Below are 24,521 nucleotides of genomic sequence, written 5' to 3' on the forward strand. Positions count from 1 at the left end.
GCCTCTAAGATATGCCTGTAAAGGAGAGTACTCTGCAGACTTCAGTATGGGGGTGGGCTGTGTTTTCTTCCTTCTTTCCAGATAGAAAAGACCAGTAAGTACAATGTCAACTGTCCTAAACATGCTTTCAGGCTTAAGAGGAGGTGAATCGTTATATCCTAAAGAATGAGAATTTTTGCAGTATAGTCAACAGATGTTTGTTGACATGTCTGTGGGTATGCCTTTTGAAGTTGTGTAGGATATAAACTGAGCTCATATATGTCCTTAAGAGCCTTTTGATTTTAAGGGGTACAATTAGGACTCCTATTTACTAGTGACAAGACCTAACTCAGATTTGGCTTAAGTAGAAAAGGGAATTCACTGGCTCATGTAATTGAAAAATCTAGGATTAGCTTCAGGTGTGGTTGGGTTCAGCTCTATACCCATTTTTCTTTCTGTTTTTCAGCTGTGCTTCTCTGTTACCTTTCTTTTCAGTCTTCTTTTTTTCTTTTCTGTTTCATTTTACCTGGGCTCTGTTGGTGTATCCGTGAGTTCACTGATGTTTTCTTCTGCAGTGGTCTAATCTGCCTTTATTCCTATTCACTGTATTTTTCATCTTAAATGCTTATAGCTTTCATCTCTAGAATTTCAACTTGAATATTTCTTATATATTTCATGTCTTTGCTTAATATGTTCAGTGCTTGTAGTTTTTTGAACATGTGGAATATATTTATAATAACTTTTACTATCCTTGTTGTCTTGCAATGGGTTTCAGCCCCAGGCAAGTTCACTGTAGATTCAGTGTGACCAAAGAAATGACAGTAGAATGTTCTTGGAATGAAAGGGTATAACGAACTTTATTCCCATGGTGGCTGCTGGTCAGTCACTAAAATCCCGTTCACTCAGAGCGAGTCTGTATGCAGCAAGCTGGTCTCTGCCTCTGGGCCCCTCTGCCTACGCAGCCGTCCTCTGGGCAGAGGGCCTCTGTTCTCAGCGCTGCCACCACTCCAGCCTCTGCTCTACTCTCCTGCAGCCTTGCAGTTGTGCCACTGTGTCGCCCAGAACACTGGGCCGAGCTCTTTATATAGAGTCAGTAACAACGTATTGCCCACACATGTGTAGTGAGCTAGCCGACCAGGGCCAGGTGAGAATCCTGGACACAGAAACCTTCACTTTATCTACACTTGTCTACTAGTTCTATCAGCTGTGTTATTTCTGGGTTGTTTTCAGTTGACTGATTTTTTTTCTGTGTTATAGAGCACATTTTCCTTCTTTCCATACATAGTAATTTTTGATTGGATGCCAGACATCATGAATTTTATCTTGTTTGTACTGATATTTTTGTATTTCTGTAAGTATTTTTGAACTTTGTTTTGGGGTTCAGTGAAGTTACTTGGAAACAGTTTAATTAGTTGAAGTCTTGTTTTAAGATTTGTTAGGTGGGACCATAGTGTTATTTGGCCTGGAGCTAATTTTTTCTCTACAGCTGAGGCAGAACTTTTCTGAGTACTCTACATGATAATGAATTAGGATGTTTTCCGCTCTTGGCCCTGTGAGAGTGCTCACTGTTTAGCCTTTCAAGTGGTTCTTTCCCTGGCTCCAGTAGTTTGCCCCCCAGACATGTACTGATTAGTACTCAGCTGAAGTCTGAAGGGGGACTCTCTGAAGATCTCTGGAGTTTTCTGGCTCTCTCTTCCTGTTCCCTGGCCAGTGGACTTAAGCTACCTGGGTCGCTTCTCCCTGTGCCATGACTTAGAAGCTGTTCGGTAACCTGGAGCAATCACAGAGCTTACTGTGTGTTTCTCCTCTCTCAGGGATCACTGTCTTTTGTTGCTTGATATCCAGTGTCTTCAAATCTTTGTTTCATGTATTTTTTCCATGTTTATTTATTTTAGGCAAGAAGGCAAATCCAATCCCTGTTATTCCATCTTGACCAGAAGTAGTAGAGTGTAGGCTGTCTTGGCTTCATTTTGAAAAAGGCTTTTACTGCAGTAAAAGCCTCAAACTGATATCCTTAATGACTGTTAATTCTAGTGGAAAGAGAGTCTCTTTTTAATATCTACATAGTATATGGAAGGGCTGCCTCAACCAGATTCTGACTGAGCCATGTGCCCACCTGTGGATTGATCTGTGACCTGGAAAATGGTGCATTTAGGATGGCCAGTCTCTTGGGTCAAAGCTACACTTTCCCATACCATCCACTGTTAAGATGGGGCACTAGAGTTGATAGTCCTGCCACTACTCTGCAGGGTAGGGACATGGTATCAAAAAGGAGGGGATGCTAGGCAGACCAACAATAGGGAATTTCCATGTATGTGTAGAGAATGAGGTAGTGTTAAAGAAGAGCAAAACTTTGTGTTGTACTTGGGCTCAAAAAACTCCAAAGGTACATTTAACTTAAGCTTTGTTCAAATAACTTCAGCAAAGAGATCTGAGTAAACTCCTTTCTCAACAGAAAGAAGTTTACTGGGTTCTGTAGTTTCGGGAAAAGGACCCACCCAGTAAAAGATGAGAAATTTAGGAGATATGGTTTATAAACTCTCATAATTTCCTTTGCTGTGATTTAAAAGAAAATTTTTAATGCAGTTATCTTAATTTTGAAGCTCATACATGCCTAGGGGTTAGTATTTTGGTCTTGTGGCATATCTGAGAGATCTCTTTATCTGCTTGTGCCTTTGGAGGAAAAGCAGAGTTTAGCCAAATGCAATCTCAGTTGGGATCTTTGATCAGAGCCTAAATATAGTCTGGCTAAAAAACTCCAGAACTCACCGGGTGGGTTGGGCACCAGAGCTGGATTATATAAGCATCTGAACTTGATGAAACAAAGGTCCTTGTGGTTGTTTTTGGATTAGTGAGAACCTCATCTTTCTTAAAAGGGTCACTTATTTCTGATACCATATTTTCTAATAGAATCAGCATGTTCTTTGTAAAATGTGTAGTAAAGAGAAAAGTGCTTTTTAGACCTGGAGTCCTAAGATCAGCATTCTTTGGTCACCTCAAATTAAGTATGACTTTAAGCCAGTTTCTAGTCTCTCTCATGTGTAAGTCACCTCTCAAGTGGAGGTATGGTACCTAAAGTTTGTTTGTGAGCAGCTAGAGATGGGTTGGTTGAGCTAGTCCCAAGCTTGGAAATAATAGTTTTCTAGATTAAAATGTTCATACTTTCCCAGAATGCGTAAGTGGGGCTAGCCAGGACTGTTTCTGTAGCAAAAGAAAACAAAACAACTGATCTTTGGAATGAAGAGTAAATCAGTGGCTTTCGGACCTTTTGTTAAAGCCAAAAACTGCACTTAAAGATAAAATATAAGCTGATTAAGAGAGAGATGGATGGAAGATCTAGCCTAGAGGCATCCCTTACCTGTGCCCCATGCTCTTGAGAGTGGTTAGAAAACTACTGCACAAGCTGATCTTCCAGCTCTAGAATTCTTTTGATTTCTAAAATGTAGGGAATACAGAGACTTAGAGACTATTACTACCTAAAAGTATTTTTTTAAATTAAGTTACTTATTTTAAATGAATGGTTTTTATATTTTATTTGGCACAAAGTAATACAGTTTTCACTAAAATATAATAAAGGTTGAATTCTTTTCTTTGGGGGTATAAAAATCTCAAGCATAAGTACTGATCTCTAGTCAGTTGTAAAAATTATTATGAATATGATTCATAATTTTCCTTTAGCTCACTTAGGTAATTTTATTTTCTGAGAGGTATTAACACTTTTATTTTTCATTGATAGGGTCCTAATCTAACATTCTAAGTAACTAATTAGTTTTCAAGCAAAATATTTTTCCTTATCTATTTTGTTTAACTTAAGCATATTTTTGAGAAAAAATTAAATTTATCTTTTGGAACAGGGTCATTATCGTTATTGTGCTGCTCTTTCTATGCTGGGGGAATATGACTGGGCCCTGCAAGCAAACATAAAAGCTCAAAAACTCTGTAAAAATGACCCTGAGGGAATCAAGGATCTAATTCAGCAGCATGTAAAGTTACAAAAACAAATAGAAGACCTGCAAGGTATTTCACCTAAGATTCTTCTGGCTATAGTTGAATTCCCTTTCAAACTTTTGAAGGTGGGTTTCTTGGATTAATGGAGGACCAAAAATCAATTCTCATATGCTTTGTACTTATGTTGTTATGTTACCTTGGTCAAATCACTTAAGCTTTCCATTTCTATCTATAGAATTACATTAGTATTATATTCTATTAGATAATTATACATAATTTGTGTTTATTTGAAATAGCAAAAAGTTATTTATTCTTCTGTTGAAAAACATGCCTTCTTGAAATTTCAAATAAAACCTTTTTGAAACAAAATTGTTTTAAAATTCTTCCTCCATTATTATAGTTACTTCCTAAAGAAAAGGCCCTTCAATAGAGTTGTTTAGTGTTTTTGCACCATCAGTAGCTAATTCTATAGCATGCTGAATGTATATACATATATACATACACATATATGTGTGTGTGTTCTGATATATATGTATATATCAGAAATGTGCTGTGCAGGCTAGGAGTTTTAGATTTTCATTCTGTCATTCTCAACTGAGTCATTTTGCTTTGTCCAATGCCTTAAAATTCCCTTATTGCACACTTTTAATGTATAGGTCTCTCCTGTTTTTTCTTCTGTGGGTAGTGTCTTAAGAAACTGAGTCGAGCAGTTTTATTTCTGTAGCAGATGTTGTCATCCATCATAACGTGATTATAAGATTGTGAGCTCCTTGCAGACAGGTACCAACTTTTGATTCATATTTATATACTTCTGCATCTAGTCAATGATCACATGTAATGGGATGTCAAATAAGGTTTGTGAAACATTTTGTTGACACCATTGTAAAACTAAAAATATCCAGAAATGTAAAACTGCTTAGGCTTATTTTTTTTGTTCTGTAAATTTCTTACTGTCAGCTTAAAGGAAATTTGAAAATCTTTTAAAGTATGTATTGCCAATCCACTAATTATTATGCATGTGTGATTGATTTTTATAGGTCGACCACCAACTAGGAATCCAATTAAAGCCTTTTATGAAAGCAGGTGAGTTGATAACAGTTGGATTAGTAGCTTGTTACTTGGAATCGCTTTGCCCTGTGAGTTTAGGTTTCTCTGTGTTTGATGCTTCAGTAGCTAATATCAACTATGTTAAGTTGAGGATGGGAAGGACAAGAGGTAGTTTTTAAAGTGTTCATGTGTAAGAGCAGATGACCTGTGAATAGTCAGATTTGTTTTGCTGAACCATTTGCATGTATGTATTGGAGATTAGTAGCCTGAGCCTACAAGCAAAGAGCAGTAAAAGGTTAATTGGATGTTACTGTGCTAACATGGGACCACTTTTGGCCATAAGGGTCCTAGCAGCAGAGAACAGGGAGCATAAACGTAAGTCTGTGCCTTTTACTCTTCACCCATGTCCTGGAAACACCTCCCTTCAACCTCCTGACATCTTTTCAAAGGCTCTGGCATTTCCAGTTTGAAATAGGCAACAGATAGACTTGAGTATGTTCACAAGAAAACAGCAGCTAAGGGGTTCTGTGTTTGTTACTTGGCGATTAAAATCGATTAAGCTTTTTCCCACATGCTTTAGATGCTTAAGATTTTGAAGCTGTTAAATTTAAAACAAGGAAACTTACATATTTTAATGTTAGAAACCAGAGTACATTCCTTGAATGTTCTTAATCTATTTTGAGTTTCTAATATCAAATTAAAAATATTTATATATAAAACCCAATCTCAGAGGTAGAGATTCTTTTTAAAACAGTATTACCTTGCTTTCAAGGAAAAAGGGCTATGATTGCTAAAAGCTGCTTTCTGAAGGATCACTCTTAAAATGTGTACTCATCTATAGACAGAATGATAATTCCCTTTATCCCTACTCAGGGCCTACATACCAAGTTTATCAGCACCTGCATTTAGTACTTCACTTAACTTTGTGGAGACTGAAAAAGATTCCAGAAAAACTAACCACGAAATGGCAAACGGTGGTAATCATAATCTAAAGGTAAGCTCAGTTAAATTATCTAAAGAATAAATAATCTTCTGTTTTTGCAATACTGTTTTGGTAATAACGGGAATTAAATATTTTAGTCATAATGAACCCCTTTTTGACTATTAATATTAAGAGAATGATTCTCTTTTTAATAAATAATCTAGCTGCCTTAGGAGCTACATAAAAAGAATATTTCAGTGTCACAGAATTTCTTTTGAAATCACATTTGTGTGTTTCCAAAATATTTTTTTCCCAAACTTCCTTTTGCCACTTGGTTTATTTCTCTCTGTATGCCTTCCCTTTGCATATCTCTCAATCAAACAGTCACTTGGCATTAGTGACAGTGGGGTCTGCTGGCCACATCACCTGACCCCTTACAATGCTTTGGATTTTTTTTCCCTCCCCTCTCCCTTTTTGCAGTCTACTTAGCTGCCTGGCACTGCACCAGCCCACCTACCCAGCTTGTGATGTGCTGGGCCTGGGCAGCTCCCCATCTCCATCTTTGCCTCTGTTGCTCTTAACAGCAAGGGTGCCCAGCCCTGATGGTGCTCAGCAGAACCTCGACTTGAGGTTTCTTAGGGCACCTCTAGGCCTATCCTGGCGCTGCAGTTAGTGTCCCAGATGATCTGTATCCTGAGTTTTTCTCTGAATGGTAGTGTACCCAAAACTCAGCAAATATCAAGTCCACATTTATATTTCTTTCCAGGATTTGAGGGGGAAAAAAGGAAAAGGCTGTTTGGGGGATAGATGGGTAGTGGGCTTTGAAGGGAGATTTCCACCCCACCATATAGTCCTTTTGTTACTAATTATGAAAATCTCAAAGAGGCTGTGTTCGGCTGGGGAGAGGAGAATAAGGAAGATGTGATTGGATTGATTTAATACAGGTGGTTATTGGACAGCCACTGTGTGAGGATCATGGCAGGGGTCAGAAATAGAATTGTCACTTGAGAATTTGTCATAGCATATCATAATCACTTCTCATTAGTTACCATTTTGTTTGTTTATTCCTTTAGGCTTAATAGCCAGCTGGGTATTTTAGGCACTTGGATAAATTCTCTCCTATTCTATTTTATTATTTAGCTATTCTTCATGGCTGTATTTTTTTGAAAGTCTCAATTTTATTTTTATGGGTAGGTGGTAGATGAAGCTTTGAGGGTAGATGATTGTGACTGTCATCCTGAATTTCTGCCACCATCAGGTAAGGTTTTTTTCTTAAGTGAATTATTGCTGAGTTAATGCAGTGTTGCCTAAACTTCTATGCCCCAAAATTCCCAAAAGCCTCACTTAACATTTACTATTGTTCTCCTTTTACTTTATAATGCTTCTGTATTAAGAAGACACTGAATGTTTATTGGAAATCAATGCTCAGTCTTTTCATATTACTTAAAAAATTTTATTTTAGAAATCCAAATAAAAGCATGGAAAGATGAAGCTCTTCCAATTTCCACTAATCTAGTTTTTTATTCAACTTTTATTTCATTATCACCCTCCTTCCCTCCAGGAACCTTTTTAATCATTTTTTTTTCCTAATTGCCCTCCCCTATGAAATTTAAATACCAAAGATGCTCTTTATCTGTTTATGTACTATGTGTACATGTGTCCTTTGTATATAAAAAGAGTTAGGTTTTTTCATCTCCCAATAACCAATTTTTACTCTGTTGGAGATGATGTCGCCCCCGCTGAGAATGGATGCTTTAGGCTAATACCAGTTTATTTTCAATTGTATGTGCTGAGTGCATTTGTTTGTTTATGCCTCAAGTAAATACTGCAGACTCACAGCAGAGCCTCATTTACTAGGCATGTCAGGAAATGAAGGGTTCCAAAGAAGCGAATATTTTCATTTATTTCTTAGTCTCACTTATACTACCAGATTTTGATGGAAATCATTGTGGGATAGATGACATGCTTCTCTGGCTTTTAAAACAGAGTTTAAGAAAATACAGATTTTCTTGATGGCTCAAAGTTATTGTTTAACACACATCATTGATCTCAAGCATTCACGTGCTTCTCCCAAGGTGGTTGTATGGAGATTATTGACCTAATTAATGATCTTGTTGCTCTTTTCCTTTCTTGTTTGTTGGTTCATTTGTTTTCTTTGCAGTGATTTTACTTCTGGCAGCCATTCTGTCTTCCTGCAGTTCTGCCTTCTCGTGGACTCCGGTGCCCCATGGCCAGTGATTCACCACTGGGCATTTCCATATTGTTAGCTCACTAGCAGAGTTACAGAGACAGGGAAACTCAGGCAGTTGTCTTACCTGATACAACTCTAATGTCATGTGAAAAATCTTTGAGGATAAAACTTTTCTTCTGGAAACAGCTTTTAATTTATCAATATTTCTTAGGCTATTATTATCGGACAGCACATTTAAATAAATAATTTAAATGCCATTCACACAGCACCTACATTCAGTTGAAGAAGTGAGTCCCAAGGTTAGGGCTAAGTTTTGCCCTAAGTGACACGGCAGGGATCAAACTAGAGCTCTTCTGCCTTTCTAGAAGCCTCTGTGTTTTTTTCTTAGGCCGCCAAAACCAGCTCAGGCTCTCATACCCTCCTCACTTGCCTCTGCTGTCTCTCCCACAAGCTTCCATTAAATGTACTCTGTCCCCATTGCTGTGCTCTTTTCTGCACACCTTTGCACAGATCACTCCCCTGCCCAAAGCATGCCTTGCTCCCTGCTCCTGCCAGTAGAATAAAGGCTGACCTCACAAGAGTTCAGAATCAGAAGCACAGGGCCTAAAAACACTCACCTCAACTTGCCTTTGTACCCCGTTTCCAACCTTCTGACCTTACCAAACTCACTAAATCACACAGGTTTACTTAGTGTTTCTTAAAACGAACATTACTTTTGGGTTTGGCCCAGTCTATCCAAATCCTGCTTGTTGCTTAAAACTAAAAACAAATGCTGCATTCCCACTCACACTTTTCCCAGCCACTCCAGCATAAGTGATTTCTCCCTTTTGTGACTTAAAAGATCAGTTACTATGGAATTAATATATCAGTAACAACATAGTATTTCTTTTCTTCTTAATGGTGATTGTTGTTTAATTGAGGTGACTGTTCTCTCTTCCCGTCTGATTGTAAACTATCTGAGAACAGGAACTATAGCCTCTGTCTCTCTGTATCTACATAATAATCGTCATTTTAATTTATCTGTGTAATAATTTTATAGCATACATAGGTATCAGTAGCTTCTTTTTTTACTTGTTTGTAGTTATACTCACAATATTGCTTCCTTTGCTTTCTTATTCCAATTTAAATTTTTTAGTGTTTTTTTTTCAAGCTTGTAAATTTTTATGTACAATTTCAGGAACACATACTTTTGTATTCACAGGTCAGCCTCCAAAATATAAAGGAAAACAAAAATCCCGAAACAATGAATTGGAGAAGTTCAGGTATGTTTTTTATCTAAGGTTTTTTTGTTTTTTGTTTTTCCCTAATGACCTTTCCCAAGGAAAAAAAAAATCCCTTTCAAGTAGTGGGTACCTTTACAATGTGTATTATGTAAGTACATTCCTTTCAAATATCAAAGGCATGTCTTTAGGAGAGGGTTTACTTTTGGCTAAAAGATTAATAATATTAATATTAATAGTATGGATATTAATACTGATTTCTGAAAGTCATGTATCAGTATTAATTTTTTAAAATTCCAAATACATACTGATAAGATGAAAGTTCTTCAGAGAAGTAGCAAGTAAAGACTAATAAATCACCTTCTCTTCTTACTTTATTTCACCTTTCCTATAATTCCTTCTCTAGTAGCTTCCTTTAGAACTTGCTGTTAACAATTTCTTGGCAGTTTCATCTGGAAACTTACTCTGCATACAAAGTCGTGGAAATGTGTATATTTGACTCATTTCCATTAGAGAAAAGTATTTACTAATGAACCGACCACTTATAGGTGGTCCCAAACATCCCCCCCTAAAATTAACAGTAGGAACTCTTGCCACCTGTCTTTATAGTTGATCCCCTGTTACCTACACAGGTTATAAATTGATTGCAAAGTGAAATTGTAAAACTTACATACAATGGATACAGAAGTTTATGAAGTCATTGAAAATGATGATGGACAAGCTGCAAAGCCATTTCTGCCTGTTATACCACTGTCAGTTTTCTCTTCATTTCTTGAGGCTGATTCCTTGATAGGTGCTTTAAGGAGAATGATTTGAATGTCAAAGCACTAAGAGAAATTGAGAATGCTCCATTAAAAAGGAATGACCGTTTTTTGGTGCTTCTGTAAAAATTAAAGACTATGCAGGGGCATAGTATATTATGTTACTCTATTATTTGGTAGAAAAATCCTGAGTCTTCCTCCCTGCCCCACTCCTCTCCTCCCCATGGAAGAAACCAAAACCAAATGAATGACCATTCTTTGAATACATACTTATGATTTTAACCTGTTTGGTTAAAAGTGTATATATATTTTCCTGATATTTTGTTTCTGTTTTCAATCTGAAGGCTTTTTATTTTATTATATCTGCCTCATGGGTTATTTAATAACTAAATGGGATAACCACATAAAACACCTAGAGCCCTGGAGTATGGTAAATGCTCAGTATACTTGACTTGTCATTGTTATCACTCTCTTTTTCATTGTTGTTAGAACCATTCTGGCTTACAGCTTGCTTTTATCTCTTTCAAAATGTCTTGTGTATCTTCCCATATCAGACCACGGAGATCTACATTTATTTTCATTGCTGCAGGGTGTTTCATAGTATAGATGTTTATTTGAAGAAGAAATTTCTAGGGTGTAATTGCTCTGTCAAAGTGGATGTGTAATTTTAACTTTGATAGAAATTACCAGATTGCCTTCCCAGAAAATAAGCACTGTTCACATTTATACTGAACTGTGAGAAGGTGTGGTATAATAAAAAATATATATATTTGGTCTTTGTCCACAGTTTCTGGCACAGAGTTCCTAAAACCCTTAGAATTTACTGATGAGTGTCCTTTGTGATTCGAAACGATCCCCTTTGTACCCTACCAGAGGTTTTACTAATGAGGTGTCTCAAGGCTGGTGTCTGCCTTCAGAAGTGGAGACGGTCACCAGAAAAACCAAGCATGTAATTGGAAGGTTGGAACTTTCAGCTCCACCCCCTGATTTCTGAGGAGGGGAAGGGGTCTGGAAATTGAGCTCAAGTCACTAGTGGTCAGTAATTTAATCATTTATGCCTATGTAATGAAACCTGTATAAAAACCTGTAAACATCGAGGTTCCAAGGGTTGTTGGGAAAGTGGCACACTCTGGGCCTGCACAACAGCTCTGTGGTACCTTTCCCCCGACTCCTTTCTGTGCCTCTCTTCCCTTGGGCTGTTCCTGAGTTCTGTCCTTTATAATAAGCTGGTAATAGTAAGTAAAATGCTTCTCAGAGTTTTGTGATTCATTCTAGGGAGTTGTTGGATCTGCAGGGAGGGTCACATGAACCCCTGAATTTGTACTCTTCCAGCAGAAGTATGGGTAACCTGGGGACCCCATTGTGGCTGACTTTTGAAGTGAGGGCAGCCTTGTGGGTCTGAGCCTTTACTCCAGAGTTGGTGTTAAAACTGAACTGGATTTTTGGATACTCAGTTGATATGGGAAAATTGCTGTGGAAAAACAACAAATAAATACTTGGTGTCAGGGAAAAAGCCACACATGAGATGTCAGAAAACACCCGGAGTACCCAAGTCTTCCTAATGCTTACCAGCACTGGGAGTAAGACTTCTCCAAACAGTTATATCTTTCTAAATTCCCCTTGAGATTGAGCATCTTTGCAGTGTTTATTGGGCCCATTGCTTATTTCAGGGCAGTGTTATTACTGATGACTGTAGATTTGTAATAATGTTTGATGATCAGCACAAATCCACCCTGATTTCTTTTTCTTTCAAAAATTGTTCTTCCATATTATCTTTATAATCAGTTTATCTGGTCCTCCTCCACCTTTTATAAGGATTTTTATGGAGGTTTTCTTAAATTTAGGGGTTAAGTTGGGGAGAATTGGCATCTTGGTAATATTTCTATTTAGGAACTTGTGACTCTCCATGTACTGAGTATTCAAAATGCCCAATGCTTAAAAACAAATATATTGTTTTCTTTATATAAGCAGGATTGTTTCATGTTAAAATAATTCAAAACAAGACTTTTTTTTCTCTTTTGGTTCTAGTTCACAAGGGACTTTGCCAGTAGATTTGAAAAACATCTTGGAGAAACAGTTTTCTAAATCCTCCAGAGCTGCACACCAGGTAAAGTAAAAGGCTTTTCTAATGGAAAAAACAAACTCTTTGAACAAAACATTTTTCACATGAATTAAATCCAATCATGTACATCTCTAAGATGTTTTTCTATAATTTTAGTTATGAGCAGATAATTTAATGTATGATTGCTAAGAAAACCACACTATAACTCATCTAGATATTGACTTGATAATTGTGTAACCAGAGAGTTAACTAATAATCGTTAACACTGCAGAACTGTTTGCTTCCCAAAGGTTTAACAGGAAGGAATCTTCCCAGAGATTTAAAGATTTGGGAATCTTTGCTTCCCAAAATTTTAATTTTTAAGTTAAAGATTTTTAAAAGATTTAAATAATTTTGAAAGGTTTAAACACTTGCAGTTTCATTACACCTACTCTGAAACTATTAAAGAGCAAACTTCTTATTCTTTGAATGATTTAACATTAATCAGGTAACTGAATATAAAATTCTCATGGTAGTTAGTAAGTAATGAAAAATATACATTAAGGAGAAAGAGATGATAGGCAGAGCATGGAGGACTTCTAGGGCAGTGAAAATCCTCTGAATATTATAATGATGGATACATGTCATTGTATCTTTCTCCAAACCCATAGAATATATACCACCAAGAGGGAACTCCAGGGTAAACTATGGACTTTGGATGATTATGTGACAGTGTATTTGTCTTTAGTTAAAAATATACCACTCTGGTGAATGATGTTGATAATGGTGAGGCTTTGCAAGTAGTGGCAGGTGGTATATGGAAATCTCTAACTTCCTCTCAATTTTGTTGTAAACCAAAGCTGCTCTAAAAGAAAGAATCTTTAAATAAATGCAAAGAATACAGCTTAAAGGATTACTTTGAAGGACATATATCAAGCTAAATGTATGCACTGAAAGAGTAGAGACTTAAATTAACAAAGCATTCATCCTAAGAGCTAGGAAAAAAGAAAAACAGCAAATAAACCCAAAAAAGCAGAAAGAAGGAAATAATAAAGATGAAAATAGAAAATAATGAAATGGAAACAAACATATAATGAAGGATCCACAAAACCAAAAGTTAATTATTTGACAATACACATAAAATTTACACATTGGTGTTGAAGCTTATTAAGAACTAAAGAAAAGACAAAAAAAATAGAAAGACTGAAGAACAGTTTCAAGAATAAAATGGGGTGCATTACTACAAATCCTTTAGTATCATAAACATATCAAAGTACTATTATGACCATCATACCAAGAAATTTGAAAATGTACGTAGATGAAATGGATAAATTTCTAGAAAAACCAACTTATTAAAACTGATTTGATTCTGGGGATGAAAGATGGTGGCGTGAGAGGTGAGAAGAAGGCTTCCCTCCTAAAATCGCATATAATACAAAAGTATAATTAATACAACTAATCCTGAAAGAGCAACAGGAAAGAGGGCTGCTCCAGACTGCATACACCTGGAGAAAAGAATAATCTTCATGGAACAGGGTAACGTACCAAAGCCATGGGCGGGCAGAACCCAAGCCCTTCCCCCACCCCAGCTCACAGGCGGGAGGAAGAGAAACGTAGCAAGGAGGGAGTGGAGGCCTGGGACCACTGAACACCTAGCTCTGGAGATCTGCTCTGGGAGCACAAACTTACATTTCATGGTGCTCTCATAAGTAGGGGGATTGGAAAGCTAAGACCGGCAGAATGTCTGGAGAGACTGAGATTCCAGCCACTTGTGGAAAGCGGGGATCCATATCCAGCTGCTCTGGGACAAAAGAAAGGTGGGCAGTCTGAGAGACTTCCTAACAGCGAAAGGGCTGCTAAAGGGGCAAGGATTGCACAGAGCTTCCTACTCAGGAGAAAGGACAGATAGACAACATTATCCAGATGCACTCTGCCCAGCGGGTTGGGAACTTTCATGATCTTCAGGTCCTTCAGCCTCCTGGCTGGCTATGCAGCTCCAAGGCCATCCTCTGTGATATGCAGCCTGCTGCGCCTTCCTCCCAGCCAGCCCCAGCTGGCTCGCAAACCGGCAAACCTTCCCTGGCATCAGGCAAGCCAGAGGTAAATCCTGCCTACAGCAGCTACAAACGCAAAACATAGAGGCTTATACCTGTGTGATCAGCCCACTGGTTCTGGCAGTGGAGACAACATAGCAGCCGAGAAGCAGGAAACAGCTCTTTCCTCCCACCAGGCACCAACACTGCTTCCCTGCGACCCCTGACATTGCTCCAGGTTTGAGCAACTCCAGAGAATAGAGCTTCTGGGCACTAGTGGGAACCACACACAAATATGAAACATCAAAGGAACCTGGTTCAAAGTAAAATTACAAATACACCAGGGAAAGACTCAAATCGACCTCATGAATCTTCCTGAAAGAGATTTCAAAATAAAAATAATTAACATGCTCATGGAGGTACAGAAAAATATTCAAGAACTCAGGAATAAATTCGAGTCAGAGATCCAATCATTATGGAACACAGTATCAGAAATGAAACATGCAATGGAAGGTAAAAGCAGATTAGATACGGTGGAGGAGACGATAAATGAAATAGAAATTAGAGAAGAGGAATACAAATAAGCTGAGGCACAAAGAGAAAAAAAGGATATCTAAGAATGAGAGAATATTGGTCACTGTGTGACCAATCCAAACGGAATGATATTTGCATTATAGGGGTACCAGAAGAAGAGAGAGAAAAAGGGATATAAAGTGTCTTTGAGGAGGTAGTTGCTGAAAACTTCCACCATCTGGGGAAGGAGATAGTCTCTCAGGCCATGGAAATGCACAGATCTCCCAACACAAGGGACCCAAGGAAGACAACACCAAGGCATATAATAATTAAAATGGCAAATATCAAGGATAAGGACAGAGTATTAAAAGCACCCAGAGAGAGAAGTAAGATCGCATACAAATGAAAACCCATCAGGCTATCATCACACTTCTCAGCAGAAACCTTACAGGCCAGAAGGGAGTGGCATGATGTATTTAATGCAATGAAGCAGAAAGGCCTCGAACCAAGAATACACTATGTGGGAAGATTATCATTTAAATTTGAAGGAGGGATTAAACAGTTTCCAGATAAGCAAAAGCTGAGAGGATTTACCTCTTACAAACCATCTCTACAGTGTATTTTGGAGGGATGCTGTAGAAGGAAGTGTTCCTAACGCTAAACAGCTGTCACCAGGGGTAATAAAACCACAGTAAAGAAAGTAGAACAGTTAATTACTAAGCAAATGCAAAATTAAATAAACTACCCCCAAAGTCAATCAAGGGATGGACAAAGACTACAGAATATGATACCTAATATATAAAGAATGGAGGAAGAAGAAAAAGAATGAGAAAAAAAGAACGTTTAGATTGTGTTTTTAAAAGCATACTAAGTGAGTTAAGTCAGACTCTTAGATAATAAGGAAGTTAACTTTGAACCTTTGCTAACCACGAATCTAAAGCCTGCAATGGCAATAAATACATACCTATCGATAATCACCCTAAATGTACCAATCAAAAGACATAAAGTCCCTGAATGGATAAAAAAACAAGACCCATCTATATGCTGCCTACAAGAGATTCACTTTAAATCCAAAGACATACACAGACTAAAAGTGAAGGGATGGGAAAAGACATTTCATGCAACTAAGAGGAAGAAAAAAGCAGGAGTTGCAGTACTTGTGTCAGACAAAGTAGACTTCAAAACAAAGAAAGTCACAGGAGACAAAGAACAACATTACATAATGATAAAGGGGTCAATCCAACAAGAAGATATAACCATTATAAATATCTATGCACCTACATATGTGAAACAAATACTAACAGAAGTAAAAGGGGAAATAGAATGCAATGCATTCATTCAAGGAGACTTCAACACTCCACTCACTCCAAAGGACAGATCAACTAGACAGAAAATAGGTAAGGAGACAGAGGCACTGAACAACACATTAGAACAGATGGACCTTACAGACATAACTCTGCATCCAAAAGCAGCAGAATACACATTATACTCAAGTGCACATGGAACATTTCCAAGAATAGATCATATACTAGGCCACAAAAAGAGCCTTGGTAAATTTAAAAAGATTGAAATTGTACCAGCCAGCTTCTCAGACCACAGAGGTATGAAACTAGAAGTAAATTATGCAAAGAAAATGAAAAATCCCACAAACGCATGGAGGCTTCACAACATGCTCTTAAATAACCAATGGATCAATAACCAAATAAGAACAGAGATCAAGCAATATATGGAGACAAATGACAACAATAATTCAACACCACAAAGTCTGTGAAATGCAGCGAAAGCCGTGCTAAGAGGAAAGCATATTGCAATACAGGCCTACCTCAGGAAAGAAGAACAACAATCCCATGTGAACAGTCTAAACTCATAATTGACGAATCTAGAAAAAGAAGAACAAATGAGGCCCAAAGTCAGTAGAAGGAGGGACATAATAAAGATTAGAGCAGAAATAAATAAAATTGAGAAGAATAAAACAATAGAAAATCAATGAAAGCAAGAGCTGGTTCTTCAAGAAAATAAAATAGATAAACCCCTAGCCAGATTTATCAAGAAAAAGAGAGAGTCTACACACATAAACAGAATCAGAAATGAGAAAGGAAAAATCACTGTGGGCACCACAGAAATACAAAGAATTATGAGAGAATACTATGAGAAATTATATGGTAACAAACTGGATAACCTAGAAGAAATGGAGAACTTTCTGGAAAAATACAACCTTCCAAGGCTGATCCAGAAAAAAACAGAAAATCTGAACATACCAATTACCAGCAATGAAATTGAATTGGTAATCAAAAACTACCTAAGAACAAAACTTGGGTACCAGATGGCTTCATCGCTGAATTTTATCAAACATTTAGTGAAGACCTAATACCCATCCTCCTTAAAGTTTTCCAAAAAGTAGAAGAGGAGGGAATACTTCCGAACTCATTCTTCGAGGCCAGCATCACTCTAATACCAAAACCAGGCAAAGACACCACAAAAAAGGAGATTATAGATCAATATCCCTGATGAACATAGATGCAAAAATACTCAACAAAATATTAGCAAACCAAATTCAAAAATATATAAAAAGATCATCCATCACGATCAAGTAGGATTTATTACAGGGATGCAAGGATGGTACAACATTTGAAAATCCATCAACATCATCCACCACATCAACAAAAAGAAGGACAAAAACCACATGATCATCTCCATAGATACTGAAAAAGCATTCGACAAAATTCAACATCCATTCATGATAAAAACTCTCAACAAAATGGGTTTAGAGGGCAAGTACATCAGCACAAAAAATGCCATATATGACAAACGAACCCAACGAGAAGCTGAAAACCTTTCCTTTAAGATCAGGAAGAAGACAAGGATGCCTACTCTCCCTGCTTTTATTCAACATAGTTCTGGAGATCCTAGCCACAGCAATCGGATAACACAAAGAAATAAAAGGCATCCAGATTGGCAAGGAAGAAGTTAAGCTGTCCCTGTTTACAGATGACATGATTTTGTACATAAAAAACCCTAAAGAAGCCACTCCAAAACTGCTAGATCTAATATCTGAATTCAGCAAACTTGCAAGATTCAAGATTAATACACAGAAATCTGTTTCATTCCTATACACTAATAATGAACTAGCAGAATGAGAAATCAGGAAAACAATTCCATTCACAATTGCATCAAAAAGAATAAAATACCTAGGAATAAACCTAACCAAGAAAGTGAAAGACCTATACTCTGAAAACTGTAAGACACTCATGAGAGAAATTAAAGAAGATACAAATAAATGGAAACACATCCCGTGCTCATGGATAGGAAGAATTAATATTGTCAAAATGGCCATCCTGCCTAAAGCAATCTACAGATTCAATGCAATTCTTATCCAAAAACCAACAGCATTCTTCAGTGAACTAGAGCAAATTGTTCTAAAATTCATATGGAACCATAAAAGACCCTGAATAGCCAAAGCAATCCTGAGAAGGAAGAATAAAGCTGGGGGGATTAAGCTCCCCAACTTCAAGCTCTACTACAAAGCCACAGTAATCAAGACAATTTGGTACTGGCACAAGAACAGACCCATAGACCAGTGGAATGTACTAGAGAGCCCTGATATAAACCTACCATATATGGTCAATTAATCTATGATAAAAGAGCCATGGACACACAATGGGGAAATGACAGCCTCTTCAACAACTGGTGTTGGCAAAATTGGACAGCTACATGCAAGAGAATGAAGCTGGATTATTGTTTAACCCCATAAACAAAAGTAATCTTGAAATGGATCAAAGACCTAAATGTAAGGCATGAAACCATAAAACTCTTAGAAGACAACGTAGGCAAAAATCTCCATGAGCAACTTCTTCCTGAACCCATCTCCTCAAGCAAGGGAAAGAAAAGCAAAAATGAACACATGGGACTACATCAAACTGAAAAGCTTCTGTACGGCAAGGGACACCATCAACAGAAAAAAAGGCATCCTACATTATGGGAGGATGTATTTGTAAACAACATATCTGACAAGGTGTTAACATCCAAAATATATAAAAAACTCATATGCCTCAACACCCAAAAAACAAATCATCCTATTAAAAAATGGTGGAGGATATGAAGAGGCAATTCTCCAAAGAAGAAATTCGGATGACCAACAGACACATGAAAAGATGCTCCATATTGCTAATTATCAGGGAAATGCAAATTAAAACCACCATGAGATAACACCTCATACCACTGAGGATGGCCAGCATCGAAAAGACTAAAAACAACAAATGCTGGCGAGGATGTGGAGAAAGGGGAACCCTCCTACACTGCTGGTGGGAATGTAAGCTAGTTCAACCATTGTGGAAAACAATATGGAGGTTCTTCAAAAAACTAAAAATAGGAATACCATTTGACCTGGAAATCCCACTCCTTGGAATTTACCCAAAGAGTACAAGTTCTCAGATTCAAAAAGACATTGGCACCATGTTTATTGCAGCCCTGTTTACAATAGCCAAGATATGGAAGCAACCTAAGTGTCTGTCAGTAGATGAATGGATAAAGAAGAGGTGGTACCATATACACAATGGAATATTATTCAGCCATAAGAAAGAAACAAATCCTACCATTTGCAACAACATGGATGGAGCTGGAAGATATTATGCTCATTGAAATAGGCCAGGTGGAGAAAGACAAGTGCCAAATGATTTCCCTCATTTGTAGAGTATAATAAAGAAGCAAAAATGAAGGAACAAAACAGCAGCAGACTCACAGACTCCAAGAAGTGACTACCCCTTACCAAAGGGGAGGGATGTGGGAGGGTGGGTTGCGAGGGAGGGAGATGGGGATTGAGGGCTATTTTGTTTAGTACACATGGTATAAGGAGTCACGGAGAAAACAGTGTGGCACAGAGAAGGCAAATAGGGAATCTGTGGCATCGTACTACACTGATGTATAGTGACTGCAATGTGGTATGGGTGGGAACTTGATAATATGGGTAAATGTAGTAACTGCATTGTTTTTTCATGTGAAACCTTCATAAGAGTGTATATCAATAATACCATAATAAAAAATTTAAAATAGAGAAAATTATGTCAGTTGACTATACTAATAATACCATGTTTACGCTGATTGTATATTTATAATCAGAATCATTCAATCATGTATATTTAAATTTACATTTAAAGGGAATTTACTTAGATAAGTCAATTTTGAATTGTGTAGTACTTTTCTATCTCACTTATTCAGCAGTTTTGTCGAAGAGGAACTTAGTATTGTTTTGGGGTTTGGTTTTCGTTTTCAAATAAGGAGTATTATGTTGAAAACCCATTTTCTTGAAATGTCACACTCTGCTTTTCAATATACTTTAAATTTTCTCTAGAGGAGAAATAAACTTTAATATGAAGAAAAATAAATAAATAAATAAATGAAACTGATTCACAAATAGGAACTTGATGGAATCTAGAATTTCCATAACCATAGCTAGTCACTGTTGTGTAGGTTATCTAGTATTAGTGAAAGATTGTCTCTTTTGGTTAATTGTTATTCCTATGAGTCTGCGTTGGTGACTCAGTCCTTTATATAAACACAGTTTTATTTCTTCTGAAATAAAATATTGCATTTAAATTTCTTCCTCCAAAATGTATATTAATATAGAATAGAATATTGTTTTAACGTGGGCATCATTTTAAGATTCAGTTAACTGTTTTAGTTATATGTGATGGATATAACTAATGTGATGGAAAGTAGCATGTTTCAGCAAGTTGTATGAAAACATTTCTGATCAGTTGCAGAAAAGCATTTTTAGAATTTCTACCGGAGATTTTTAAATTATATCTTTCTATGGTACTGACTCAAAAGGCCATGAAGGACTTAAGAGAAAAGACAGCCTGTAAAGTTCAAAGATTATTAAATCAATATAATAGTTTCCGAGCCTTCATTTGTTTGTTCAGTGCTTTTGTATAGGCCCTTGAGGGTGTGCTGAAAACTGAGCGAGATTGGGTGTATGGTAGTGTGATGCACCTGCGCTCGTGGAGCTTTCAGTATAGATCATTTGTACTGTACTGAGAGAAATAATTGTTAATGGAGATATGAGGTTGTATGGATAAGTTTTCTAGCATGTGAAATAATTTAAAATGGAATCAGTGCATTCAAGGCTAATAATTAGCATTTGTAGGATAGCACATCATCTATAACTTTGAAATCTGATTCCAAGTACCAAGTTCATATGAGAGCTGTTATTTTCCACTTGTTTTCTGGGAGAAAATTCTCCTAGCATTTGAGTCCTTGGAGGATGAGGAACAGCAGTTAATGTGTGACCCAGACTGCTCTTCCTTCTGTGCTTTGTGCAGTGGATTCTCCTTTTGTGTCTTTATTGTTAGGATCAGTGAGGAATATTGCACACATACTTGGAATTTTCACTCCCCTGAATATTGTACACATGCATGGCAAGGAGTGAGGAGATCTAGGCTTAACTTCTAGACTTTGCCTCTCCAATCTTTTTGGAACTTTCTGACTTTCAGCTACTGCTATGTAATTAAAGTCTGAATTCAAATTATAATGTATGTGCACTTACATATTCAAATAAAAGTTTCTTCTCACTTTATTTCAGGGTATATATTACAGCAATTTTAGTTTTGTTTTTTATTTCTTAGGCTCTTCCCTTCGCATTTAACCTAGTACTATCTTTCCTGATAATTTTATCTAGTTATATTTGGGTATATTTGAGGCAAAAATAGAGCTGAAGTTTAAGGTATCCATTTCTTGCTGAGAATTAATGTTTGTACCAGGATGCAAGGACAGTTATTACAATATGATAGTGATTAGTAAATTGGTTGTTCTTTTTTGTCTAATTGTTCTAGTCCCAAAGAACAATTTACTTACTTAGAGTGGGTGGTGTTCTCTATCCGTGGTGTTAAAACTTCCAAATATTGACTGTTTAGTCTGGAAAAGTAATCAAGGCTTAGCACTGTGTAGTACAAAATGAATCACCCTTTCTTGTTGTGGGCAGCAAGAGAAGTGTCATAAATAAAATGGTGAAGCAGTACCTTTTAATTTTCACTTTACAGGTGCTGTGTGAAGAAAATATAGTGCATAAAGGGTAGCTTTGGGTATTTATTTGCATACTTTATGATCAGTTATAAAGTAAACTGCCCTGTGATGAACTTCAGCAGCTTACGTTTTAGATGAAACATACATAGCTCTGGATTACTGAAATGGAATTTCTTCTTTGCAGGATTTTGCTAATATAATGAAAATGCTGAGAAGCTTAATCCAGGATGGCTACACAGCTCTGTTGGAGCAGCGCTGCCGTAGTGCTGCACAGGCCTTCACGGAGTTGCTCAACGGTTTAGATCCTCAGAAAATAAAGGTGGAAGTGCTGTCTCATAACTTGTTTATCAATGCTGATGTGCTTCAGATGAATGCAGAAGGGAACCAAGGCTTTGTTAACTTCATTGTATTATACCTTGGGTCCCTTGGGCCTGGCTAAATCTACTCCAGGTTATGGGACCAGGCAGTGCTCTGATTCAGCATTTATGGTTGCACTCAACAGGCACCTAGGTTTAGACTCTCTTCTTGCACTCTCGTTGGTGTTCATCAGAACTCTTGGCTTTTTCTTTTGAAGAAGTGCTAAGTTAAGAATTTGAACTCACTTTACTCACATCTTTTCATCCAGAAAGGAAGTATTTGTTTAGGTAAATAAATAGTTATGCAAGTTTGTAAGTAAGCAAATGTCTTAGTCTGTCACATATGCAAAGGAACATGACTTCAGTCACTCTAGTCTGTTATAAACCATGCCTTCAAGGAACTCTGACAGTGTTTCTGTGTTTTAAGTACTTGGTATCAATATAACTGCATATCTTTGCAAAATACATTTTCTAATTCTGTTTGGCCTTTATCCCGGTCATAATAACTAGTGAGATTTTATTACACTTCTGTTTCTGTTGTGGCTAACAGGTTGCTGTGATGCAAATTGGGCAGGCTTATGTTCAGATTTTTAACTGGAGCATTTTTATTCACAGCAACTGAACCTGGCCATGATTAACTACGTTTTAGTAGTCTACGGACTTGCCATTTCTCTCCTTGGAATAGGACAGCCTGAGGTAAGATTTATAACAGAGATAATAGACAGTTAAAATGTGCCATCATTTTAGAAAATACATAAGAAGAGTTTTCCTTTTTTGGCTTCATGATATCAATTCTTTCTTGGCAGAGTAATAATAAATATCATGTTTTGCCTTGTCAGAATTGAAGAAATGGTTTATTTGTGTTTGTGATGTACTTTGAATTAATGATACTGATTTAAAATAAAACAAACAGGTGTTGTAGGGGTTGGACATTTAAAATAATTTTATCATTCAGAGTAGCCCCGGAAAAAAGCACTCAGTACAGCCCTTGCTTAAAACATTCTGGGGATGCCTTCTTGGGCACCCACCTGAGAGCTCATGAACTCCACTTTGTAGTGACATTTCCTTTGTCACCCACAGTGGGGTTCCCAGTAATGCTATAAACAAAATTCACTCAAAGCACAAAGGTTTCTACAGTTGAGAATATTCAGAAGAGTGTATGCTCAGTACTATAAAGCTTTTATGAAAGAGGTGGGTTTTTTTGTATCATTAATCTACAGTTACATGAGGAACATTATGTTTACTAGACTCCCCCCTTCACCAAGTCCCCCCAACAAGCCCCATTACAGTCCCTGTCCATCAGCATAGTAAGATGCTGTAGAATCACTACTTGTCTTCTCTGTGTTGCACAGCCCTCCCCATGCCTCCCCCCACATTACACATGCTAATCATAATGCCCCCTTTCTTTCCCCTCACCTTGTCCCTCCCTTCCCATCCATCCTCCCTAGTCCCTTTCCCTTTGGTAACTGTTAGTCCATTCTTGGGTTCTGTGATTCTGCTGCTGTTTTGTTCTTTCAGTTTTTTCTTTGTTCTTATACTCCACATATGAGTAAAATCATTTGATACTTCTCTTTCTCTGCCTGGTTTATTTCACTGATCATAATACTCTCTAGCTCCATCCATGTGGTTGCAAATGGTAGGATTTGTTTTCTTCTTATGGCTGAATAATATTCCATTGTGTATATGTACAACATCTTCTTTATCCATTAATCTACTGATGGACACTTAGGTTGCTTCCATTTCTTGGCTATTGTAAATAGTGCTGCGATAAACATAGGGGTGCATCTGTCTTTTTCAAACTGGAGTGCTACATTCTTAGGGTAAATTCCTAGAAGTGGGATTCCTGGGTCAAATGGTATTTCTATTTTGAGTTTTTTGAGGAACCTCCATACTGCTTTCCACAATGGTTGAACTAATTTACATTGCCACCAGCAGTGTATGTAGGAGGGTTCCCCTTTCTCTACAACCTCGCCAACATTTGTTGTTTGTCTTTTGGTTGGTAGCAATCGTTACTGGTGTGAGGTGTTATCTCATTGTGGTTTTAATTTGCATTTCTCTGATGACTAGCGATGTGGAGCATCTTTTCATGTGTCTGTTGGCCATCTGAATTTCTTCTTTGGAGAACTGTCTGTTCAGCTCCTCTGCCCATTTTTTAATTGGATTATTTGCTTTTTGTTTGTTGAGGTGTGTGAGCTCTTTATATATTTTGGATGTCAACCCTTTATCAGATGTGTCATTTATGAATATATTCTCCCATACTGTAGGATATCTTTTTGTTCTATTGATGGTGTCCTTTGCTGTACAGAAGCTTTTCAGCTTGATATATAGTCCCACTTGTTCATTTTTGCTTTTGTTTCCCTTGCCCGGGGAGATATGTTCATGAAGAAGTTGCTCATGTTTATGTCCAAGAGATTTTTGCCTATGTTTTTTTCTAAGAGTTTTATGGTTTCATGACTTACATTCAGGTCTTTGATCCATTTTGAATTTACTTTT

At 37.2% G+C, this 24,521-nt stretch overlaps 1 protein-coding gene across 10 annotated transcripts in view; it reads left to right on the forward strand.

Annotated features, from left to right (window-relative positions):
- Positions 1-24,521, forward strand: part of TTC3 (tetratricopeptide repeat domain 3) — a 156,252-nt gene that overhangs the window by 49,546 nt on the left and 82,185 nt on the right. For all 10 annotated transcript variants that reach the window (XR_008998483.1, XM_036899242.2, XM_036899240.2 and 7 more), the window contains 8 exons: positions 3,834-3,996; positions 4,965-5,010; positions 5,848-5,968; positions 7,091-7,154; positions 9,289-9,349; positions 12,097-12,175; positions 21,857-21,991; positions 22,644-22,724. Coding sequence is in view for 9 of the 10 variants with exons in the window: in XM_036899242.2 (XP_036755137.2) it covers positions 3,834-3,996; positions 4,965-5,010; positions 5,848-5,968; positions 7,091-7,154; positions 9,289-9,349; positions 12,097-12,175; positions 21,857-21,991; positions 22,644-22,724 (750 nt within the window). In the remaining variant the exon portion in view is untranslated. The remainder of the gene's footprint in view (positions 1-3,833; positions 3,997-4,964; positions 5,011-5,847; positions 5,969-7,090; positions 7,155-9,288; positions 9,350-12,096; positions 12,176-21,856; positions 21,992-22,643; positions 22,725-24,521) is intronic.

This window comes from Manis pentadactyla, chromosome 1 (assembly GCF_030020395.1).
Source record: "Manis pentadactyla isolate mManPen7 chromosome 1, mManPen7.hap1, whole genome shotgun sequence".
Classification (NCBI taxonomy): Eukaryota; Metazoa; Chordata; class Mammalia; order Pholidota; family Manidae; genus Manis; species Manis pentadactyla.